This window comes from Lissotriton helveticus, chromosome 5_1, assembly GCF_964261635.1.
Source record: "Lissotriton helveticus chromosome 5_1, aLisHel1.1, whole genome shotgun sequence".
Taxonomy (NCBI): Eukaryota; Metazoa; Chordata; class Amphibia; order Caudata; family Salamandridae; genus Lissotriton; species Lissotriton helveticus.
In genome coordinates, this window is record NC_136065.1 from 682070510 (window position 1) to 682096469 (window position 25960).

General features: G+C 46.0%; 1 protein-coding gene across 1 annotated transcript in view; it reads right to left on the reverse strand.

Annotated features, from left to right (window-relative positions):
• Positions 1-574: 574 nt before the first annotated feature.
• Positions 575-25960, reverse strand: part of LOC144754831 (testican-2-like) — a 131972-nt gene continuing 106586 nt past the window's right edge. Inside the window, exons 7-9 of the mRNA XM_078643074.1 lie at positions 23301-23363; positions 12964-13101; positions 575-3227 (exon numbers count right to left, since the gene is read on the reverse strand). Coding sequence (XP_078499200.1) covers positions 3082-3227; positions 12964-13101; positions 23301-23363 — 347 coding nt within the window. The 3' untranslated portion in view covers positions 575-3081. The remainder of the gene's footprint in view (positions 3228-12963; positions 13102-23300; positions 23364-25960) is intronic.

Genomic DNA, 25960 nt, shown 5'->3' on the forward strand with positions numbered 1-25960 from the left:
TATTTTTATTAGGATGCCTGTGTTTGTAATGGGGCTGATGGTTAAAGTTCTAGTGCAAATTTTCTAGTGCTGGCTGCCTTCAATGGGAGTTTTCGTTTCGCAATAAAAGGCCTAGGATGCTATGGGTATTCGACTTGGCAGAAACACATGCTAGAACAGCCTGCAAGAAAGAGATCCAGTGTGATGGATCGTTTCCAGGTCCTATTTACTACAGCAAATTTAGTCAATATGGCAGTGCCATGCTCATGTGACTTATCGCTGTCAGGGCCTTCCATGGACGAACAAAGTTAGCCAATGAGACAGTGCCAGATCCAGGATCTCCTCCCCCAAATTGTGTTGTTTAATTCCTTGCTAAGAAATTGGCCCACGCCACTTGCCATGTTTGGAGACCTGTGCTTTGTTTAATGCAGTCCAATGTATGCACAAGAACGGTCCTTGCTTCTGTGTCCAAAGAATACAGTGAGTGCAAACAAGGGGAAAAAAATATAGAAAACAAGAATGCAATATTGAAACTTCAGATAGCAGAAACAAATTTCCAAGCGGGCACCTGTCACTGAATAATGAACATACCCTGAAAATGAATATTAAAAACAATCGCGTAAGTTTCTAGTCACAAGTTCAGCCATTTATTGTCCTTGGTTTTCCCCTCCGAATTACTTTACAAGCTGTATGCATGGGAGGTGTCCACATCAACTGGTCATATAAACGTGGAAACATTCAATATGGGTACATATCAAAGCAGGTACATATAAACGCAGGTAATCCACCTTGTGAGAGTTTTGAGAGAAATCAACAGTTGTGTTCACTGCGCTCATGATGGATTTTATGCAGTCCCACCACATTCCACACTTTGGCTCAAGGATGGAAGATAATAGCTGATGAAATCTCAAGATCCTTATTTGTTTTGATGAACAGTTTGACCAAAATGTTGGTGTTTAAAACACCAACATGTGCCACTGATTACAGGTCTTATTTTAGGGTCATCCCTCATATTCTGTGGTGACAGAGATATCTCATTGCTGATTTAACTGTACCACTTGAAATTAATTTGCATGCAATTACTGAGAGGAGGAGCCGAGCCCAGGTTTTAATGGCCTATTTTACCATGAAGCTGAAATAACAAGGATCAAACTACATAGCTGTCACTATGTCTGTCGCCACAAACAATTAGCATGTTGGTGCTGAGTAGGAGAAGCAACCAAGAGGAATATGGGACTGTTCAGCTGCACTGAACTGGGCCTTGGGAGTATATTTGCATGCTCACTAAATCTGGAGAATTGATTGAAGGAAATTTATTACATTACCTCCAAGGCATGGAACTTACTTCTTCATTATAAGTAAACTCTCTTCTGGTTTTAGTAATTTATAAACAGAAAAGAAGACGTATAAGCATTTATATTGACTTATTTTTCCAAATCTTCCCCTCATTTGTTGTAATTTCCGTTCAGTTCCCTTTGTCAGGTCACAATAGCATATTACACGTGAGCCCTGTGGACATGGAACAAAATCATCAAAGAATAAAATGGAATGACTGATTGGGAGATTTTTAAGGAAATGTCAAACTGGCCCTTAATAGGGCAGAGTGGTTAAATTTATCTTTAGGGCAGCGTGGTTAAATCTATCTTTTAGGCCAGTTCACAGTTTGGGAAAAAAAACAGTCCCACCCCACCATCTTGAAAAATTGACCCATTTTTTTTCGAAATGATCCATGAATGGCGTCAAATCACAATGGCGGCCCCATCTGCAGTCCACTGTGTAAAACCAGTACGCTGTTGACAGTGTCCAGTCAAACTGATGGCCTTGAAACAAAGCCTCCTTGTAGACATTTACTACTAATAGACAATAAATGAAAGGGGATGAGTTATTTTACAAGTTTGCATGGCTGTTGTGATCGAATTGGAAAAACTGCATTCTACACTAATTTATCTGCCCGACTCAAGGTTGTTGTCGAGAGCCGCTAGTACATTCCCTCTGGGTTGTTAATATTTTTATCTGGGTCATTCAATGCTTTCTATGTGGTTTTTAAAACTACTAAAGCACAATACAAATATAATAACATAAAAATAATAATGTATAATCCCAGATTATTGGAAGGATAACGTCAAACTAATCCAGACATTATTATTTCCAAAAACTGTGATTTCCCGAAGGGAGATGAATGGGTCTGCATTGAGGCTGGGCTTTCAATTCAAAGCGGCTCCTTGCTAGAGATAGCACTCTGATTCTGAGGGCCAGCACTGAGTACAAAGGCAGCAGGTAAAAATATCAGTCAATATTATGAGGAAAGTGAAGACTTTGTAGCAGAGTAACAACAGAGTGCAGAGTATAGGAGCTGGACCTGAAACCGAAACACTGATTGCGTCAAATAAGATGGCCACACCATTGGTTTGCCCTATGATCATACCAAACTCTGCCAGTGCACGGTGTACGCAACATGCACCACTCCCAAATAGCCCTCCTGGTTGCCTGGACTTTTGCTCTCGATTTGAGGCTCCTTTGAATTTACATCAAATATTGAGAAGTTCATAGGACAAGGCAAAGTCTTAATTCACCAATGACATATATGTGTCCTTAAATAGGAAAAGTGCAGTGCACTTGTCAATCTGTCAGTAAGCAAACACAATTCCAATGATTATGTGTTGATATGTGTGCCAAATGCCACATTTATAAGGAAGACATACCTTTTTTATATGTTAACTTCTTTTTTCTTCATTGTATGTACCCAATTTTTGTCGACACTATCGATACTTGTTATACATGTTACCATTTTTTGAATTTCTATTTCAAACTGTTACTAAACAAAATTGTTTTCCTTTTTTTCCCCTGTTACTCTCTGTTGTTCTGGGAGAAAAGGCGTATTCACCTTGGAGCCCATAAAACAAGTCTCAAGCATTTAGTCCCCAAACATGCACTCTCACACTTGCATGCACACTTGCTCACAAGCACATACAACTTCTACGGTATTAAGTTACTGTACATTCAGCTGTGTTTCCTGATCGTCCAGTGACACCAGTGTCCGTTTTGTTTACTGCAGTCTCCCAACATGGCTGCCAGCATCCTGGCAATCTGTGCTTCGACAATCTACCAAATGTATCCGCCATCATCGGCCTCCCCGCCCTCCCCCTCTTCCTCCTCGGCTTCCTCCCCGGCTTCCTCAGCTTCCTTCTCTTCTTCATCCTCCCAGCCGACTCCACTTCCAAAATCTCCGGAGAAACCAACCACGTCATCTACAATGTAAAAAGAAATGCTAGACTGTGTAGTAATACTTTAACATAATTAGTCATTAAAAATTTACAGAAACAGAGAAATATTCCCTTGTTCACCTGGACATCTATTCCCCCCAACATTGTAGGCCGCACAATCCTCTTTAGAATATGTACTAAACAGCCAGTAGGACCTGCTTTAACGAGCTAACGTTTGCAAGGAAAAGCATTTCCAAATAGTTTGTATATGTTAGTGCATTAAAGCCAGAAATATTGAACAATACTGTAGCGCAACAGGGCCCAGGTTAGAGTAGGCCGCAACTGCGCTAAATGAATGTACGGGAGACAATACTTTCACTCTCAGCCGGCTCCTTTATTTATACCCTCGGGACGAGCCTGCCCCGAGATGTGTAGGAATGCATGGGTGCACTGCAACATTTTATGAGAGGCCCCGGGTGGCTCTCGACATCCCTCCTTTCTTTTGGTTCTAGACCATCAAGTTCTCGCAGTTCAGGGGGAGTGTATACAAAGTCCTTCAGCCGCTGACTCGGCACAGGATTCGGCCGGAGATCATACTTCTGGCTCCGGGCACAGGGAGATGTCGCAGCCCCAGCTGGGGCTCCCTCAGCCGACTCGGCAGCAGTGTTCTGGCTGGACGACCTGGTGTTATCAGCAACCCCTTGACGGACTCGACTGGGTGACTCAGGTGGAGTGTTCCTCATGTTAGGCGAGACAGGGGGAGAGAAGGTCGGCAACTCGTCCTGAAAACCCGACGCCTCCGGGCTCACTTCCATTTTGGTGATTTTCTTGAAGTTGGACACATTCCTCATGAGTGAGTGTTGTTCCTTTGGAGTGGTGACAATGGTCCCTTGGATGTTTACAACGACCCACACCTCTGGTTCGTAGGGCGTCTGGAACTTCCACCCGGGTTGTCGGTCTTTGATCACCACCCGGTCTTCCACTCTTAGCTGAGGTTCCTGCGCTCTTCGGGCCTCGCTGGCTTTCTGATTAGTTTTTGCTCTCCTCGCCTGGACGGCTGCATCATCCCGTTCCACGGGCACCCACTTGGGGTCTGACGGGATGCTGTCTCGTGGGGCTCGCTTGAATAGAAGATGAGCCGGAGCACACTTAGTGGTGCTATGAGGAGTCTGTCGGTACGCACCGAGGAATTGGTCAAGGGCTGCCTCGGGATCTTCCCCATTATCCACCGCGATGCGCAATGCATGGTTGATTGTCCTCATCAGTCGTTCGACTTCCCCGTTTGCTTGGGGCCATAGTGGGGTGATCTTTCGGTGGTGCACCGGTAGGTTCTCAAGGTATTCCTGGAACTCCCGCCCCTGGAAGGGGGGCCATTGTCGGACTTGACCTTTTCCGGCAGCCCCATCATCGTGAAGGTTCTGTCTAGGACTTTCTTCACTTGTGGGAAAGCTGTTGATGCCACCACTTCGACAATGGGAAATTTCGAGAATGAGTCAACCATGACCGGCATGTGACGTCCATCCGGGAAACTCTCAAAATCCACGCTGAGATGGGTTCACAGAGTCTTGCACGGTTCTTCTGTGATCACCGGTGCCAGTGCGAAGTCCCCCCCCCCCCGTGATCGTGCAGGCATGGCACTGCCGTACCATCTCTTCGACCATGCAATCCATTGACGGGAACCAGACTTTATCCCGTAACCTAGCTTTGGTCTTTGCCATTCCCTGGTGACCAACGCGAGAATCCTCTTCTGAAGACTCTATGGGACCACTAGCAGGTGTCCCCGCAGGACAACTCCTTCCTCCCCCACACTGAGTTCGCTCCGAACATGCCACAGTTGTTGTCGGGCATGGCTGACCTCCAGCCGGAGGACGCAAGCCCCATCGATGAAGTGGGCCCAACCATTATTCTCCAGGGCTCCTCCTACTCTGGATAGAGTGGGGTCTTCTTGAGTGGCTCGGCCAATTTCTTTAAGTGCCATGACCTCGGGACACCCCCCTTGCAATATCATATTGACAAACGCTTGGATGCTGCAGGCATCCACCGGTGAGTCGGGTGGCGCTGCGGACTCCGGGTGGAGAGACAGGTAGTCAGCAGGGTTGTGTGCACCTGGGCGGAAGATCACCTTGAAGTTCTAGCCTTGCAGCTGCACCACCCATCATTCGACCCTTGGGGGTGCTAGCCGGGGTGAGCCAGCAAGCAGCGGGAGCAGCGGTTTGTGGTCAGTCACAATATTGAACTCCTGGCCACACAGATACAGGTGGAAGGGCTGGCATGCCCATTTGATGGCCAACGCCTCCCTTTCGATTTGGACGTATCTGATCTCGGGGTCGGTGAGGGATTTGCTGGCGTAGGCAACTGCCCCAACACTTCTGAGCCATGTTCTTGGAGAACAACTGCCCCTAGGCCCACGGGGCTGGCATCAACAACCAGTTCTGTTCGTCGTCTCGAGTGGAAGTAGGCCATCACGGTCTTGTCTAGCAGTCCCGCTTTGACATCTTGGAAAGCTTTGAGGGCCGCCGGTGTCCACTCCCATTTGTGATCGTGACGCGTAAGGGCGCGCAGTGGCTCAGACATTGCTGCAAGATTGGGGATGAAGCGTCCACAGTATGTGGCCATGCAGAGGAAGTTCCTCACCTCGGTGGGGTTTCTCGGGTTGCTAGCCGCCCAGATGGCTTCAGCCTTCTACGGATCCAACAGGAGTCCCTCTCGGGTGAACATGTACCCAAAGAAGTCGACGCTCTCTTGATAGAACGAGCATTTGGAATTTTGCAAAGTCAACCCACAGTCCACTAACCTTTTCAGAGTGGCTCGGAGGTGTGCGTGGTGTTCCTCGAGTGTGCTGGAGTACACAAGGATATCGTCGCTGAGGTTGATTGCCCCCTGCAGCCCGACAGTGCCTCCCGGATTGCATTTTGGAAGACCCCAGTGGCTGATGACACTCCGAAGCTGAGCCTCTTGTATCTGCGTAGGCCGACGTGCGTCGAGAAGGTGGTAATATATCGACTCTCCGGCTCCAGTTCCAGCTGATGGTAGCCGGCGTTCAGGTCTAGTTTATCAGGTCTAGTTTATCTTCCATTGTGGGGGTGATGTGGTGTTCTCTCTTCATGGCGGTATTTGGCAGTCTCATGTTGACACAGAGTCAAATGGCTCCTGGTTGTTTGGGCTTGGGTGCCACGACCAGCGGGGACACCCACGGGGTAGGACCAGAGACCTTTTCAATTACCACTAGCTCTTTGAGCTTTTTCAGCTCCTCCTCCACTTGCGGGCATAGGTTGAAGGGCACCCGACGGTGCCTGAGGGCCACAGGCCATACAGAAGGGTCAATGTGGAGCTTGAACCTCTTGCCTTTGAGTTTCCCGAGGCCTTCGAAGAGAGCTGGAAACTCCTTTATCATTGCTTCTGCATGGGATTCATGGATCTGGTTGGCAAAGAAGACAAGCCCTAGGTCTTCAGCCGTGTGGCAACTGAGTAAAGTTCCCTTCTTGCCCTCGGTGATGTGGAACCTCGCGTCTGTGGAGTAGCTTCCACTTACGACGGTGGTCTGGATGACGCCACGGAGAGGAAGCGGGTCCGTTCCCCCATAGGTGTAGATCCTGGCGGTGGAGGGTGCAAGAGGAGGTCACGGTGAGAGGTGGTCATACTGGTCTGAGTCCATCACGTTGACGAATGCCCCAGTGACAATGAGGGCTTGTACCTCAGTGCCTTTGATGGAGACAGAGCACATGAGAGGTGGCCTTCGACGAGTCCCCGACAGGCTGACGTACAACACCACAGACACTTCTTCGCTGTCTTCATCCTCATACATGGGGCGTCGTTCTTGTGGATGGTCATCCGGCACTGGAGGTGGGTCATCCGGGGAGATTTGGCGAACACGCTGCGACGCGCCTCTGGGTCTTGACGCTGTTGGTGGGAACCGCCCACCGCGGCACACTCAGGCATAGTGGTTTAGCCTTCTGCATCGGGAGCACATTTTTTCCTTTTGCCCCGCAGACAGCAGTCGCGGGGTGATCCTCGCCACAGTATCCACACGGTCCACCTGTTGTCGGTTTAGGTGCCTGGCGAGGCGTCGTGGGGTGTCTCTGGATTGCGTCCACCTTTTCATCCTTCATCGGTGGGTGCTTGGGCACCTGTGATGTGGCGACCGGTGTATGTAGGGCGGCTTCCATCTCTTCTGCCCTGGCATCCAACAGTTCATGGGAGGGGGCTTGGACCAGGATCTCGTCCAGCGAGATCCCAGGTTGCCGGAGGATTAACTTCCTCAGGAGTTTGGAGCTGCAGCCTAGGATGATCTGATCACGGATTTCATCCCTCTGGTCCGTGAAGGGGCACGTGCTAGCCAGCCGGCGTAGCCGCGCATAAAACATATCGACGGATCCGGCATCGGTCTGCCACGCTCTCTTGAATTTGAACTTTTCGAAGTCGTGGTGGAGCTGTGGGTCAAAGTGCCTGTTGAGCGCGGTGACCGCCCCTTCGTAGTCATCTTCATTTCCGGTGTTGGGGAGCGCCTCAAATAGATCATAGATTTCTGCGCCCCCATAGTAGATGAGGAGTGACCGTTTCATGGTGCCATCCATTTCTCTCATCCCCTTGAAGTAGTGGTTGAGTCGCCTGAACCAGTCCTTCCATCCTTGTGCAGCCATGGCGGGGTCTGAGGCTTCACTGAAAGGGGGTAGTGGTGCAACTGCCGTGTGGGTATGCACTGGTGGTGGTGGATTGGCACAACCGATGGATTGCGCCCTCCGTCTTGCTGAGCCGCAGCACCTGTCGCCGGCGGATTGCTCATCGCGGCCTGGTGGTGGTGCGTGAGCGCGAGGCTGTGGCTTGTGTGTGGGCATTCATGATGGGGTGGATGCTTCAGCACGTGGTCCTGTGTCGCTGTCCGTGCAGTGGCTCCGTGCGTGTGTCGGCAGGGGACGTGAGTAGCCCTTTGGCGCAGTTCTGTGAGTAGAGGAGGAGAGCTTGTGTTGGCTAAGCCCATGCACTACTGACCTAGCGCACCATGTGTTGTTCTCCCTCCTTGCCAGATGAGCTCCCCAGCGGTGTGATCTTGACTGGGTAGCCTGCTGCTCTAGACCAGTGCACACTTCCCTCCCTCCTTTCTTCCAAATATATTTTTTTCCCGTTTGTTGCTTCCAATGCTTGTTTGTCCAAAATCACCTCAGGTGCTGCCCTGGCCAAAGTTGCACACATGTGGCCCCTCACGGGGATCCATCGCATGTGTGTGTGCCTCTGGTAGCGAGCGCTGCAGAGAGCGAAGGCAGCGGAGGGGGCAGCCCAGCCCCAGGGCCTCTCTGCTTTGCCGCAGTGGAAAGGAGGGACTACGGGTCTGCAGGTCATGCCGCTGCACCAGTACAGCAGCGAGGGCTGTAGCAGAGGCGTCCACGTGGGAAGGCACTGTGTGGGCGGGGCCGCTGTCCCTCACCCCTCAACGAGCTCTGCTCCAGCGAGTTCCGCTGGCTGAACACACTCCAGGAGGCTGGGGCGGCGCGTGGGCTGTTTCGAGCTGGGCGGTGAAGGTAGATGGTGAGGCCGCAGACGCTAACAGCCCGGATCAATGCGGATGGGTTTTGCGATGCGATCACTGTCAGTCACGCGGTACCAGGAGGAGCAGGGTTACGCGGGTGGGCAACGCACGCTCCTTAACTGCACCACGCGAGGTAGGCGGGCATGCGTGTGGTGCGACCGGCTTTGTCGCCAATGTAGAGTGGCGGGGCCCAGGTAAGAGTAGGCCGCAACTGCGCTAAATAAATGCATGGGAGACAATACTTTCACTCTCAGCCAGAAGACCCAGAGCGGTCGCCGGCTCCTTTATTTATACCCTCGAGACGAGCCCGCCCCAAGGGGTGTAGGAATGCATGGGTGCACTGCAACAAATACTACTTATTATAGTATGAAAGAAATATGTGGAGCACACATAAAGACAATTCTTGTGTGGAATATGTTTTTAGTGGAAACACAAGTTTCTGACAGGCAGACTTCATCAAGGAAATTCATCCCTGTGTCAAGACCTAAGTAAATATCTGTGAGCAGGCTAACCTTTTCCAAGGAATGGCTCTACTTTACAATTCAATGTTTCCATGCATGCCATCAGAACTAAAAGTGCCATAAACAAAAAGTGAATTGTTTTATTTAGAATCAGCTTGAGCTAATATAATCCTTCTTTATCACTAAAAACCTCTGGGGATTGTTTTGTTTTTTGACGCTGTGAAAAATCAAATCTGTTGACTGATTCACTAAAGGTGCGTATTCCATTAGCCTTTGCTTGTTCTAATATATATTTGTTTCTGCCTTATAGCAGTCCCTACTCATTATAGTAAGCTGTGGGCTTGATTTTTCAATACGATATGGTTAAAAATGCATACAATAATCTTACATTGGGGAGGGCGGAGTCAAACTGCATGTGACATCACTTTAATTTTATCGCTTCTAATGGTGTGTGATTCCACTTCCGCTACCCTCTAATGTGGTCATATGACATTTGTGTTAAAGGTGTGGACATATGTTTGTGTAGAGTACTTGGCATGGTTTCAACAAAATGAAGCTGTAAATGTGCATGCCAAATGGTGAAAGAAAACGGATACTGCTTCATTCGCAGGTCTGAGCTAAGTAGCTACACATTGATGAAGACTACGGGCATCCTCGATCTCGGGTATAAAGAGGTCTAACACCTGCAATGTGAGTGGGAGTGGCATTAAGTAGATGCAACAGTGTCAGTGCTTTAGGTATCAGTAACATCTCAGCTGGGACTTTTACTACTGGAAACCCTGTTGATAGATCTAAGGTTAAAAGGGGCTGATCCCTGAACTTGCCCCAGAATGTGTAGAACCCATGGGATTCTTCTGTACCCATTGGATTGTGGGATATGTCGTATTCAGGAATCTTTAATCTGATTCTGTGTGACAGGCAAGGGGAGGTCATGGACCATTTTGGATGGGCCAATCATGATCAAACATGTTGTCAAAAGCAACAGAATGACCAAAAGAGGGAATTTTTGCGGCAGAGAGGGGAAGCTCCTTACCCTGGATCTGTGGGAGCCAGCAGAAACAGAGTGCTAGTTTGCTGCAACCTTCTCACTCTATTTCCCTACCCACCCCCCTTATGTGGACAGGTTGAATAGCATGAGGCATGCCATCTCCGTGGCTTTAGTATGCCTCCCAAGCAATAATACAACCAACCATTCTTTGGTTGTTTGAGAAAACCGAGGTGGCTATAATAAAATAGTTTTTATTTTTTAAAGAAAGACCATAAAGGCGCTTCGCTGAGCTGTTTCCTGAAAATTGTAAAGATGCTGCTCGTGTCCAGGCATATGCTGTGATCCGAAGTGCCAAATATCTTTGGCAGAGCAGGAGGCCTCTTTTGAACCAGAAAAGCTCCCCCCCCCCAGTTAAGCAAAGGTTTTGGCCTGCTATATTTAGAAGTGATTGAAATTCTAGATTTCCTGCAAGGAGCTTCAGCTGGCTACACGGTTAAAAACCCTTAACTGGTGGTCTATCCACTGCAGGCCTATTGGTTAATGTATGTATGTCCTATTGAGCATTGGCATTCTGAGGTTCATTCTTCCGGTTAGTGGGTAATAGGAAAAGCCTAGCACTTCCCAACGGTAAACAACAAAAATGATCCCCAGACACTGAGTTAAAAGTCCCAGCATGTCAAGGTCATTTTTTTTCTGAAAAAAACCTCGCTCTGGGAATTTGCCTCCATAAAGTAAAAATGTTGTAAGCAAATTCAGTGTGTTGCGTTGTGGTTACAGTGACCGAGCATTGTAGAGCCATATCTACCAAGATATGGCACTACAACTCCCTTCTGCAGCACTGGTCTATTGCAAGCACACCGTTTAGCACCATAGTGCCGCACATTGGCTGCCCCAATGACACAAAGAGGCCTGTTCACAAACTGCATTATGTAGTACATAGTGGTAGTATTATAACAGCATTACTGTACACTACAAACAATTATTCACATAGCTATGTTTGGAGGTCTCCGCCTCTCCTATCTTTTCTCCGCAGAGATCTCCACACACTTAAGTATACATTTTAGTGGTAAATGAGGGAGAGACAGAGAAGAGCAGCTGGATAATGGTGAATACGTGCTACTAAAGTGGAGAGGGTTAGAGGAGTAGTAAGGCGGGCTTAAGGGAAGGTGAGGGAGGGTTTTAGGGATTGACATGCCCCCACCCACCAAATAGTAAGCCCTTTTCTTTACACAAACTGTCCTTCTATAGTTACAACAGTCAAAAAGGATCCCAAACAGTCATAAATGAACTCCAGCTCAGAGCTGCAGTAGGTCCAGCACCACCCATGGTCACCTGAGGATTTCTGAGGATCGGGTCAACCATCAGAAGGGGAAATAGTAGTCCATACAAAATGGAGATGTAGGATGTAGGCTTCTGTGAGACTGCAAGGATCTCTGTAGACTATAAATTCAGTCCTTGTCTCTAATCTGAGTGACTCCTCAATATGGGTTTGTGAAGCAACCTGGTTCTACATGTTGCATCCTGTGATACCTTTTGTTGGTCTAGTAGAATACTAAAAATTATATAGCCTATCAGCAATCAAGACTAAACAAGTATTTCCTTTAAGTACAGTTATTTTAACCGAGAGTGGAACCAGTGTCAAACAACCGTTGTTGTGAGACTGGACACCAACTTGACTCCAATGTATAAATCTAAACATTTGAGAAATTTAACCTCTATTTCAAATCTAGCACTGAGATGTCCTCCTGGATTTGTGCTGATCCAAAAGTTTGGAGGAAACCCTTCATCTGAGTCAACCCACTGCATAGGCTATGGCCTTTGGTTAGCTACTCTCTTCCTTTAATAGACATAAAAGTTTTAATTGAATTTTTCACATATGGCCCGAAGAGTGCTCTGTGCATTGAAATGTTTTCTGCTATGTGATGGTCGCCAAATAGAATGACACAATGTCTTACTAAAGTAATCCGAATTCCAAAAGTGCAAATTTAATAATGTCCAATGCTGTAGAACCCATTAACATGGAATCAAATTAGTGTGGAATAAATAAATCATTATGCTATTCCATTGGGTGCGTACAGCCTTCAGCTCTTATAGAAGAGGGTGAGATGACACAGAACTTCTAGAGGAGAGGATGAACCCCCAAAAAACGGGTTCTTGCTCACACCCTGGGCATTGGTGACTCTAGCTCTCTATTGCAGCTTTGCAACAGTACCTCCTCCGACAATATTGTAGGCCGTCTGCAATCAAAGACACCACTCCTATGGCCTGAAAGGCCTGCAGGCTTCTATTACATTACTCACTCGCTTACCTTGGGATAAACTGTAAAAACAAAACATCAGGTAAAATTAATGGCTTGTGATAGCTTTGGAGTTAATGCAATTAGAAATTCCCACATCCAGGAATGACTTGCTAGAAAGGTTGTGTGATTGAAGAAGCACCAACCATTCTGTATTCATTGTAGCAGTTAACACAAGCAATTAATAGTATCACTTATTTGCATTGTGTAGCACGCAAGGCCTGCTTGAATAACTAATCCTGTTCCTCTGTACAACATTACTTGAGAACCAGCGAATAAACTATACTTATAACTTGGGAAAGCTCTTTTTTTGCCATTTTCTTATAGTGAACATTAGGTTGTTAAGAAAGTGATAGGGATGCTCAGAAAGGCAAACATAGGTTTGAAATAAATCTGTAAATCAGGTTTGCCAATGTTGAAAGTCACAAACAAACGTTAACACTTTCCAATGCAGCAATTAGCTCATGGGTACACAGACCACCATTTTTTAACTTATCCATGAGAGACCTTACCACAATCTGGATTCCCATGTAAACGTGTCCCCGTCAGCTCCACACCCAGCTGGTCAACACACCAGCACTCCCCGCTACTTTGGTCGCACTGCATCTTCCTATAGTAGCCATCTTCATCACAGCTGGGGATGAAAACACCTGGAAAGAATGAAACAGAAGTTGATGGGCAGAGGCAAATCAAAAATACATTTATGCAGCATCTTGCAGCTGAATATTTTAAGCTTTTTATACCTCTTAAATTAAGAATCAGCAAAGCCAATAGGTCTGGCTTGCCTTTAGGGTCCCACCTAAATATCAAAAAAGCTTGTCACAGTGAACACCAAAAACAAACTGCCTTCTGCAAACAATGTATCTATGAGATGATTAATTGAATGTGCAATGTCTACTTTTGAGTTGTAAAATAGTCTCTCAGGCATTGTAAAGTAATCACTCCAGAGGACGGGTAATGATACACCGAACATTCAATAGCATGATGTGGAAAAAAATGCTACTCCGGGAGGAGCCAAAATCCACTCTATGAATTTTTTAAAGAATGTATAAAACGGGGTATTCGAGACAGATCTCGCTCTCAAACCACACCTAAACATAGCACAGCATCCTACCGAAAAAAGGTAGAATCAATTGAAAGTTTTCAGATTTCTAAAATTCAAGTAGGAATGCTACTGCAATTCAAGTGAAAGTAAACTTAAAGAGACTAATGGGTCATGGGTAATCTAAAGGGGTATCTTAAAGACACTGATAACATAAAAACGAAGAAAGATTTAGTGAAGGATAATTATTTTTTTCCTTTGTACGTGTGCATGTAGTGGTGAGCAACATGTTTGTATGACTATATTTACTAATTGTGTGCTTGTGTGTATGTGTGTGTGTGTCTGTATGTGTGTGTGAAAAAGAGTGCGTGTGCATGCTTTCATGCAGATGGATACCTGACACAATATTGTGGTAAACAATATCGTTGACAAAAATAACATTTACCACAGTATTTTGGTCCTATACTCATAATAGCAAAAAGAACAAATGATGGACGAAATGCTGAACAAATCGAACATTCACACCCAGTCACAGATATGGGCTTAATCCATCACTTTTTGCTCACCAAGCCACCCCAGATTGGACCTGTAAGGTATTTTTTCACGTATCATGCATATGTGTATATTTTACACCTATTTGGTCAAAATGTACACACCTGCATCAACACATAAGAAAACATATTTTTAATTGTGTCCTGTTACGGTTAGAAACACCGCCAGCAGTGACATCTAAATATGGCAGGCGGGAGACCGTCGACTCCATGGAGTACTTGTGACCTCTGCCGCTGTGGGATGGCAGAAAGAATGTGAAAATTGTAATAAGGCTCTAACAGCCTGATTCATGAAAACCGAAATCTGCGATTTCTAAATAGCAATTAATACCGAATCGCTATTTAGAAATCGCATAATGGGATTCATCAAAAACAGCGAGAAAATAAAGCGAATCGCAAACGTCTGCAAAAGGCGATAGCGATTCTTCAAATTCGCAGCAAATTCGCTAAATCCGTCCATTTCCGTTTAGGAATAGCGATCTCGCAATTAGCGAGATCGGAAATTGCGATCTCGCTAATAGCGAGATCGCAAAAACGGGAAGTCGTTTTTCCAGCACAGTGATGATATCACAACCAGGAAGCAGGCAGTTCCCTCCCCCATTGAGAACACTGAGGCAGAGATTGAAGCAGCACCACACAGAGCTCCTCTCAAAACACCTCCAGACTTGGATATTTTGGATATTGCAGACTGCAGCTATGACACAGGATGCAGCAGCAGGGCCCAGTGACACCGGGCGCAAGCGCAAGATAACATTTTCTGAGCAGGAGCTGGAGCATCTAATCGATGGAGTCTGCCATGACCACAACAAACTATTTGGCAAGGACTCCAGGAGGGTGCCTGAGGCCGAGAAACGGCGACTGTGGCTGCGCATCCGCGCCAGAGTCAACGCAGTGGGAGTAACACAGAGGTCCATAGACGACCTCAAAAAGAGGTGGTACGACCTCCGAGGTCGTGCCAAGGAGAGGGTGGCTGAGAGGCTGGGTGAGAGCCTTGTCACTGGAGGGGGAGATCCAACAGTCCCTACCAACACCCCCTTGGAGGATTGTGTGGAGGACACACTGCAGCGTGAGGCATGTGTTGGGGTTATCCCTCTGGACTCATCCCGAGACAGCCAAGGTAAGTGGCATGCGACTGCGACCCTGTCCCCTAACAATGGCCATGACCCTATAGCCTCCCATGATCAACCCCAGTCATGCAGCCCATGCACATCAGAACATGCCCTATTGCATTGTGGGACATGTAGTCTGCCCACAACTTACAAAAACTCCAATGCAGCCAGACATGTCCCAATGTCTGCAATGCAACAGCCAGTCAGGGAATGGTAGCGAGCATGCATGTACCAACTGCACAAGTCAAAGAGACATGCAATTAATCTACGTCCACTTTCCATCACAGGTGGCGCAGATAACACCAGCAGTGACAGCGAGAGGCTGCAGATAGATGAGGCACCAGAGGAGCCTGAGGGTGAGGAGGAGCAAACATCCACACAACCAGCTCCATCTGGCCAAGCACCAGTGCCACCATGCAGACCACCACCAGCAACGCCAGCTCCATCAGGCACAGCACCAGTGCCACCATGCAGACCACCACCAGCAACGTCAGCTCCATCAGGCACAGCACCAGTGCCAGCTGCAAGACCCGGCCCAGTGGCACCATCAACATCAGGTGCTGCTAGACCTGCGACACAGCGCACACCCACTGTGGGCAGAAGGCACAGCAGGCATGGCAGGGAGCCGCAGCAGAGTACAGCACGCACCGGCAGGAGGGGGATGGCTGTGCGTGTGCCAGGGCTCAGTATTGAGCGCCGCATGCTGCGCGTGCACCAATTGCAGGCACGACGCCAAGGTGCCATACATCTGCAGCTCCACAACATAGGCAGAAATTTTGCCAATGTGTCTGATCGAATTGACCGGATGACAACTGCCATGGAGGCAAACACTGCGGCCATCATCAGCCAGCGCAACATCGCCCGCCGCCGCCACCGCCAGCTACTCACGCGCCTCTCGGCCTACACGCGTTCCAACTACGTGATAGGAAATGCCACCTCCCAGCTGTCCCGTCGGTGTCTGGCAATGCAGCCGCAGATGGTACAATGCAGCAAGGACGTGGCACGTGTACTTGAGCATGTGACCAGTGCTGTCCTGGCTCTAACACCAACTGGCCCAGCCAATGCTGGTGGGGATGACACAAGCGAGGGGACATCGAGTGTCAGCAGCCTGCCTGCAACACAGGTCGGTGTCCTACGCCGCAGCAGCAGGCCCAGTGCGGGATCACGTGCCCTGCTGGAGGAGGAGCCTGAGAGGCGACTGGGTGCTGCGCGCCAGAGGCGCACATGACATTTCAATCCATGGGCAGGGACATGCTGCTGACATAAGCATGTTGTGTCTAGACCATTGAGCAGTATGGCGCAATACTCCTCACATGTAAATCATAACAATTATTCCATATTATTGTGCTATCAACAATAATATTTATTCAAGCATTGAACATCGGACTCCTGTCATTATTTCCATTGTCATGCATTTGTGAAGTGTTGGGTGAGGGGAGTGGGTGCACTAGAAACAGTTCATTGTGATGTGGTTGCGCCGGCTGTGTCCTTCAGCTGGATGTTCCCCGCGTGCATGACGCGCATGTGCAGGTGGCCGGTCGTCCCCTTCCGACTCACTGCCAGATATCTCTACAGGAATCCGGCGCTTGGTAGCAATGTTGTGTAGTATTGCACACACAGCCACAATGCGGCAGCAGACATCAGGACTGTAGTACATGGCCCCACCAGTCTTGTGAAGTATGCGGAATCTGCTTTTCAGTAGCCCAAATGTCCTCTCAATGCAATTCCTTGTGCGTATGTGTGCTACATTGTAACGCCGTTGCTGTGGTGTAGCAGGGTTGAGGTATGGGGTGAGGAGGTATTCACGGAGAGCGTAGCCACTGTCACCTGAATGAGAGGAGCAGAGGGTGAGTGCCTGTGCAGCGCAGCTAGTTCATCACAGTGTAACATTGTGGGGCAAGTGTACTTACCAAGTAGGTGTCCTTCACCAAAGTCTCCCCTGGTCAGTCGTGTGTGGAGGCCGCAGTGCCGGAATATGAAGGAGTCATGTGTGCTCCCCGGGTACTGTGCCACTATGTCCGTGATGTATGTCTTGGCATTGCACACCATCTGGATGTTGAAGGAGTGGTAGGACTTGCGGATGCGGTACATGTATTCCGTTTGTGCTGGTGAGCAGATATGGATGTGGGTACAGTCAATGCATCCTATCACATGTGGAAATTGCGCTACATTGTAGCATTGATGCTTGGTCTCATCCAAGTCCTGTTGGCTGGTGGGGAATTTTATGTGCTGGTGTAGCTGGGTCAGCATTGCATCTAGGAAACTCCTTAGGCAGCGGGACATGGTGGGCTGGGATATCCCCCCAGCAGCGGCAACTATCCCCTGGAAGCTTCCGGAGGCCAGAAGATGCAGGCTGCACAATACCTGGACATGTGTGGGCACGGCATTGGCCCGCCTTGTTGGGTGCTGCATCAGGGGGTCCAGTTCCTGGATTAGCTTGATGATCATTGGCCCATTCAGGCAGTACTTAGCGTATATTTGCTCTCTGGTTTGGCCCAGCAGGGTGACCCGCTTGCGGAATATCCTCTCCTGGATCCTGCGTCTGTTCCGTGCAGCTCGCTGTAGCCTTCGCCGCCTGACCACCATGTTCAGTCCTGGCATTGTGAGAGTCCTAATGCTGCAGCTGCATCTCCTTAAGTGTGTTTGGTCAGGCCAGCACCTGTTGCTGATTGGGTAACGGTTTTTCAAATATTTTATTTTTTTATTTTGATGGTTACCACCTGCTTTGGGTTGTCCTTAAATAGCGCCTCACAAACAGCGATTTTTGGGTTTTTCGCTAATTGCGATTTTTCTTGAATAGCGATAGCGATTGTATTGCGAATTTGCATTCTTATTCGCAGATTCCGTGGTTTCTCGCTTTTCCTGATTCGCTATTGGGCTACTACCGGGATTCTGCGAATTCTATTGCAAATTCGCTATTATGTCTTAACGAATACGCTATTTATTTTCTTGAATACCTTTTTTTAGAATTGCGTTCGCAATTGCTTTTTCGCAGCTATTGCGATCGCAATTTAGCTTCATGAATCTGGCTGTAAGTCTTTCATTTACTGGGATTCCAACAACTTAGTTTTAAGAACAAACTGCTCAGGTAGATTTTTGCCAGGCGTGCATCATCTTACTCCTTTCTCAGGATCATTCGCGCTTTCTCCCATTTGAAGGAATGTTTTTCAGGCAAATGAGCTTCAGTGGCTGGCATATAAGCACCTTTAACCCTGTGACTCAGTAGAAAACGTGTGTCACCAATCTAGGAGGAAAATGCTGGAAGCCGAACTTCAGGATTAGAAGGAGCCATCTTCTTCCAATGCCCACTGTTAACCAAGCAGAAATCCTCAGGGGAGAGAGCCTACAAGCCTGCTCTCTTTTTGATCGAGTGGATCAAGCAAATGTTTTAAAACAAAAGACCAGTCAGTCATGGTGTAAGATCTAGCCAAATCAAATAAAGTTCATAGGCTTTCTATTTCCTAATTTTCGGCAAAGTAATGAACTACCTCCGTAGAGAACAGTATCAAAATGTTCTTAGGGCCCAATTACAACTTTGGCGGCGCAGCGCCGGGTCAGCCCTGCTGCTGCACCACCAGAACCATAGTCAGACCACCCACCAGATTAAGAGTTTCCTCCTGTTTGGCGGGCTGGTTTTTGTTGTTCCCAGGGCGGTTCCTCTAAAAATGGTCCCCGCAATGGGAATGCCAAAAACAATTCCTGAACTGGATGGACGGAAAAGTCCCTGGCATGGACTGAAAAGTCCGTGCCCTGCAGGAACTGGGAAGCATGCACACAGGGGGGCACATAATGTCCCCACCTGCATGCTTCCCCATGTGGCAGAGGAACAGGGGGCTCCCTTTGTTAACTCTCAGCCCCAGTGTTCATGGAAGAGGAACCTCCATGGCACCACCAGTGGAGAGGAAACTTTTAATATGCATGGTGGGATCACAGTTGTCCAGACAATCATTTTGCAACTTCCTGACCGCTGCAACAATGCCAAGGAATGGCGGTTCTCTGGCGGCTGCGGTGGGGCTGTGGCAGTCCCACCACCTGACGCTTAATAATGCAATCGGGAGACCACCACCGACATGCACCCTCAAGTCTGGCAGTCTGTGGACCGCCGGGCTTTTAATCGAGGCCTTAGAGTCTCAACCTGAGTCCCTCCCAGGTCAGCTCTCTCAGCTTCAAAGAAAATTTCCATCCCACAACCAGCAGTTGGCTTAAGCTTCCAGTCAAGCATGGCTTCACTGAGTGTCTTTGGATTCCATTTAGGATGAGGAACAATAGCACATGTTCTATACAGTCACAAATGTATTCCTTGGCAGGGACGAGGGATCTCTTTCCTTCTTTGACAAACTGGGGTGTAATATGATATGATATATATTGCAAAAAAAATCCTACAATGGAAATGTTCTCCATTCAAAGTTATTTTAGGTAATTTACTGACATTACACCATTCTTCGTTGCAATACTTAGGCTAATTCATTCATCGATTCAATTTGTATCCGATTATACCACTTCCCCACTCTTAAATTCAAAGTGTAATTTATTCACCAATGATGTGGTTTCCATAATATCTTATATAGGAAGTATGCTAAATTCAACCCTTTTGTGTGACCAGCCCTTTTAAGTTGCACCAGAAAAGGAAGGTCATGAAGTGAAGAGAAGTTCCAGAGAGAAATGTATATGCCAGTGGAATTGTCTGCAGCTAAGCAGAATACATTTCATATCTCGTAACTTGTGTAAGAGTATTTCGCAACAAGAATTCAAATATGCAAATCTTCTCAGCCCAGTTTACTTAAATGCTGTGAATTCAGTTTTGATATCACACAGTAACTTAATCTTACTAAATTAAATCTACCATTACGTTTTACATGGCATGAGTAGGTCCTACAGCAAAGGCCGCCAGGAAATGTGCCATCTAAACTCATGCTATGGTTTAGTAGCGAATGTCACAAATATTTTTATGATGTGATGTTAAGGTAACTTGAAAATATAAACATCCATACCCTAAACAGAGCACATGTGGCTAAGCCTGTTCAGCAGGTTTCTGTGACTACAGTGGTCAAAATGCTAGATGTTCGGAGGAAACAATGATGAAGAGTTTTGGGATTTTTAAGCCCCAGGTATCAAATGTGCCAGGGTTACTGGTGGTGTGGCAGTCCCATAGCAGGTACGCGAAAAGCAACATTTCTATGCCTTCTTTTAGGATTTTTGTTCTTGCTACTAGTAAAAGCCAGAGTACAATTCAAGGTACACTGTACGATGTACACAAAAGCTCAGGTTGAAGCTGCTTAATATATTTAAAATATCACCATTCCTCTCCTAAATGCAGATCCATGAACAACTGTGTTTTTTGACGAAGCCTCTTTCATGTTTTGGAAAAAAAGTTTGAACCAGGTTTTTTATATCATGATATCAACATGAAAGCTGAACGTCACTAAAACATTAAAAAAACTACCTTATCAATGAGTTATGATTTGCACATTCATTAATGTGGTTTATATTGCCTTCTAAGGATGAGATATAATTATTGTCTGGTTTCACCTTGCCCTTTTGTCCTCTTTGCCTTAATGGTGATAATGTATATTCCAAATCTACTTTAGGTTGATGCTGACGTTTGTAATGATGTCAAGCCATGTTGTGTGAGGCACAGTGGGGCAAATGGCAGTACATTCTAAAGCTACTTTCCACTGCAAGTTGACACCTTTTTACGTTTGGTAGGTGTACCCCCTTTCCCCGCCCCACTGCCGCTAATGTGTGCAAAGTGGGCATAACACAGAGAGCCGAGTGCAAGCAGACCTTACTTTTGAAGCAAGGCCAATCACCTAAAATGCCATGACTTGTCTACCTGCGAAATCATAATGCCAGGTGAAACCAGGTCCAAATTATGGGCAATCATAATATTGCATGATATTCCCACACCGCAGATGTGTGATATATGTGAAACTGCACATTTGACGCGGTAAACAACCTTTACAACGCAACTTTTTCCACGCAGTGCCTTTACAACGCAACTTTTACAACGCAAACTATTACAACGCATTGCGCTGGGGGGCGCTCTAGGATAGGGAATGTGTTTAATGTACTATCCAACACCTTCCCTACTATCCACCGGGACTGGAGTTGGAATAGTAAATTAAACAATTCACTATCCAGCGCCTAAAAGCACTATGCGTTGTAATGGTATGCGTTGTAAAAACCGCGTTGTAAAAGCATGCGATGTAAAAGCATGCGTTGTAATGTCATACATCCATTTTACGCAGCTTCTCCGTCATCAACATGCAACTCTTTACGCAACACACAACGCAGTGCTGCAATTTTCCATGCACTGTTCTATTATGTAGACAATAGTGAATCTAGGTGTATATGTTGGTTTGTTCTGTATACATTTTTCATTGCCTGTTATTTTGCTTTTAGTGTCATTACAACCAATGAACGCATAGTTTCGATATTATATTTAAAGGCAGTGTCTGTGGATCAAGAAAGGATTAGCCAATCAAACGTAAGCATAAAGATGGTAATTTGAACAAAATAAAGAAAATATTTAATCTCAGAGCTCGGCAGAAGTTCACAAGCAGTTGGCTTTGGGCTACTTGTTCAGGAAATGAAGGTATACAATATCTTCCACAGGCAACAGAAATGAAGTGCCAGGAAGGGGTTGATTTAGGCAGATGAGGGACATCCACCCAAAGCAGTAGATGTCCTGTCCACACTAGCTAGAGTGTATTGATGTCTATGCACTCTAAATGGGACTGAGGAAACGCCTGCCATGTTTTGGCATATGTCCCACATCCACTGAGCTCTAAATTAGGTTCTTAGTTTCAACCTTGAACTAACACATAGAGGGACTGATTTAGAGATGCATGCTAATGAGAAACAGCTGGATTTTTGGCTGAAGCAATAAAGTCAAGCCATGCAAATTGTACGCCCCACCTGAAATTCGCAACTGGGAATCAGGGCCATAGAAAGCCCTGTTAAGATACCAAGATTTGGAAAGAATAAGGAAGGGAAATGTGAAGACATGAAAGCAGCAAGGAAAGTTTAGCTGAAGAGGAACACAAAAGCAGGAGGATTACACTACTAGAATCCAATCCTGGCTTCTATAAACATGCAAGTAGCCACTAAATTAGGAGTGTGATCTACAGAGGAGAAGGGGAGCACAACGCCCTTAGTGTTGACTGTAGTGTTGACACTACAGTCAACACTGAGGGAAGCGCAAAGTATGGACTGCATGTTCCATGATGCAAAGGAGCAAACCTTTCTGGGATATAATGTAGTGTCCAGCCACAACCTTTTTCCTGCCCAAACTAATTGTCATGACCTCCTCTGCCATTTATCACACCTTCCTATTGTTCCTTTTTGTTAAAATTGCATTCTGGCCCATTGATTACACTTCATCCGGCCCGAGCCGGAGAGTACCGCCAGGGCCTCGTAAATGACCTCTGTGAACACCAAAAGTCGTATAATTTGATTTTTCTCTCAAATTGCCTTTGAGAATCGGGCCCACAGTCTTAATGTTGAATTTCTGATTTCAGGAGCTTTCTTGGAAGAGTTATGTGATGACATGACAGAAGAGAAGGAGACTGATGGGATATGGGAAGCACAAGAAGAAAACCCTCTGACTGGGAGGACAGGAGTGAATGCACCTGAATGCCCCAGCAAAGAAGCTATGGAATGGGTGGAACATAAAGAGTGAAAGGGGTTATATCTTTAATAAATACAGTAGAGACCCTAAAAGAACATATGGAATACACATAACCTACATTGCCTAAATTATGTTTTATGAGCTGCCCACTGTAAAAAAATGTGTTAGAAATCGGTCAAAATAAATATTGCAAAATGACTGAATACAACTAAATAGTTGTAACTTGGCTTCTTTGCCGTTTTGAAAATCGCAATTAGGTGATTTAATGCTTCTTTTCACTAGCAGTTAGAGATTAATTACAGTAATTCTCAAATAAACTTGCGTATTGATCATATGAAATGGTCTTTGGTTCGAGTCTCATGACATCAACATGGTGAATAGATGGCTGTTCCAGAGATCCTGTGCCCAGCTGCCAATCTGTACGACTGGGACACACAGGGTAATTAATAGAATATCTCAATATTTTGTAGTGCTCATTCATGTTCAAAGGTAGTAACAGTAACAATGAAAAAAATACCTGGCTTCTTTTTGGCTGCTTCCTGGATCTCAATCTTCTCCAGCTCCACTAGACAGGGGGGCTCTATGACATACAGGAGAAAAACATGGAAAGTGAATGGAGACTTGGTACATATAATGAATCAAGTATGCGTAGGCTGCCATTTTGTTTACCCAGTGTCTCTCATGCTAATTCCCTATAAAAGTTGACCGCGCACCTACATATGTATTCTGCATGAATCTGCTTACTTTTACTCTTTTAATTTTTACCTTCTTTTATTTTGTCACATTTCTGCATTTCATACAATCATTATAAATACAGAGTGCAAGATATTTGAGAAAAACTTTAATACACTTTTGCTTCTTTAAATTAGGATCAGAATACATATCATGATGAATGTTGTTAGAACTTTCAGAGGGTCATGGGGCAAGCACAAGCTACTAGGCCCAACTATGGGGATTGAGGCCATTTTCTCCTGAGGAACGCATTTATGGGCACAAAACATGTAGTCTGTTCTTGTCTTCTCTAATTGAAATCCAGCATTCTCCAATAGGCACATCTACTCCTTCTTCCAGTCCACACTTAATTATCAGACACTGGCTATTGCTTTGTCCTTACTGCCCATTTGAAACTTATTTTAAATGACTTAATTTCCTAACCATGTTATTCTGACTAAACGCATTACATTTCCTGCAAGAGAAAATTAATATTTAAACAAGAAACAATAGAACATATTGTAGCAATCATTTTGAAATGCATGTGTTATATTCCTACAGTAAATAAATGAGGCTTTAAGTCAGTTCATGAATTTATCTCTTGTCTAAAAAACATTCTTCCAGCAATTAACACAATATCAAGAAGGCTTCTGAGTTCATTCTGAGCATCTCTATTTCCCAGCACATTTCCACCATTATCTGCAAGGTCAAAGTAAGCTTCTTCCAAGCAAGCTGAAAGCCATTAATTCTATTTAGCTCTAATTGCTCTTGCACATTTTGTTTTAAAAATGTTGAGTTAAGTTAATTACAAACTAAACACTACTACTGAAAGGTTTAATAATTATTGTAAGTTAAGAAAACGCATTTAATAAGTAAAACAAAATCTAAATTAGTTACATTCACATCATGCTTGCACGTTTTAACATTTTTAAAGAGCATGATTAAATATAGGGGAATGCATTGTTTTAATTTTGTGTCTCGTGTTTTTATTTTGTGCACTGAATGTCTGCATGTCATTTTTAAAAGTCCAAGGCAGATTATTATTTTAATTTGGTATGGAAGTCTAATTTTATTTTTTTAAGTTAATTCCTACAAGGCCTTTTACTCCTGAGATCCAGGGGCCCAGTTTATTATGGATCTGGAGCAAATGGGCCAAGAACCTCTTCAGCACTTGACTCTCAGAAGTTTGTGTGTCAAGCAGTCCAAGTCTTCTTTGTGGGAAGGGGGATTGTTAGATGCAAGGGATGAACACAGGCCCACAACTCAAAATATGTTCAATAGCAGCAATAAATGATTATCCCGTCCGTTCAAATACTTCCTTTTATGAAACAGAGAAGTATTTATATACAAGCAGAAAGTAAAATACAGCATATACAAATAATACACACAGCTCCCTGAGGTCAGTTTTCTAATGTTCGATAGGTAGGTAAGTCCCACATACCTCTCTTTAATGAGAGTGGTTATTTCCCATTCACAATAGGTGACATTCAGGACAGTACCCACTAGCAGTCCAAATCTCAGCAGTCCTACTTTGACTCTTCCAAAGTCAAAAGTTTAGCGCCTAAAGTGTTATGAGGCAGAACAAGTTCCCCTGCATCTACCGGAGTCTATAGAAGCATTCCAATCTTGCACAACGCAAAGGTCTGCAGTGGCTGCTGATGGTAGTGTCTAGCGCTTTCTCTGATGACACTATAAGTACCGCTGATCATTTTCACGGCTAGGGGGACAATCATTCGGTTTCCGATACTTCAGTTGGGGCTTGGGCATGCACAAGTCACCATGGCGCCCTTTTCTCTTATCGTTGATGAAACCAGACAATGAACCTTGCTCTTTACACAGCCCTCTCTGGCATATGGGGTTACGGCCTGATCGGCACGACACAGCATTAATGCAATCTTCATTGCGGCCCTCTCTGGCATAAGGTGTCACTGACTTTCCTCCGCACATGGGCCATGGCCTAATTGGCACGGCAGTAATTACATTTTCAGAGTGGTCCCCTCTGGCATACGTTTTCACCAACTTTAATCTGCACACAGCTATGGCCCAATAGGCCCTGCAGTAATGCAATCTTCTCGGTGCCCCGCCTTTAATCGGCAAACGAGTGACAGCTCAATTGGTGTGACAAAGGCTAGCTTTGTGCCAGCCGGCTCTGGCATATGGGGTAGGTGCAGCAGCAGCTTCCTCACACTTCACAATGGAGATCCACTTGCCAGGCTCTCCCACTGGACCTCACTCCCTCCAAGTGCCTTTCTTTTTCTCACAGGGCACACTGGTCTTGGCAAGCAGGCAGATGCTGATGTCCCAGGCTCAAAGCAAGTGGTCTCACCCAACTGGGAGACTGACAGACCTTAAGCCCCAATCCTGGACAAAGGTAAAAGTCTTGCAGAGCTTCTCCTCCCCGACATACAGCCCAACTGACAGTTGACAGTTTTTGGGTGACTCGTGCACCCTTTCTTGCAGTCCATT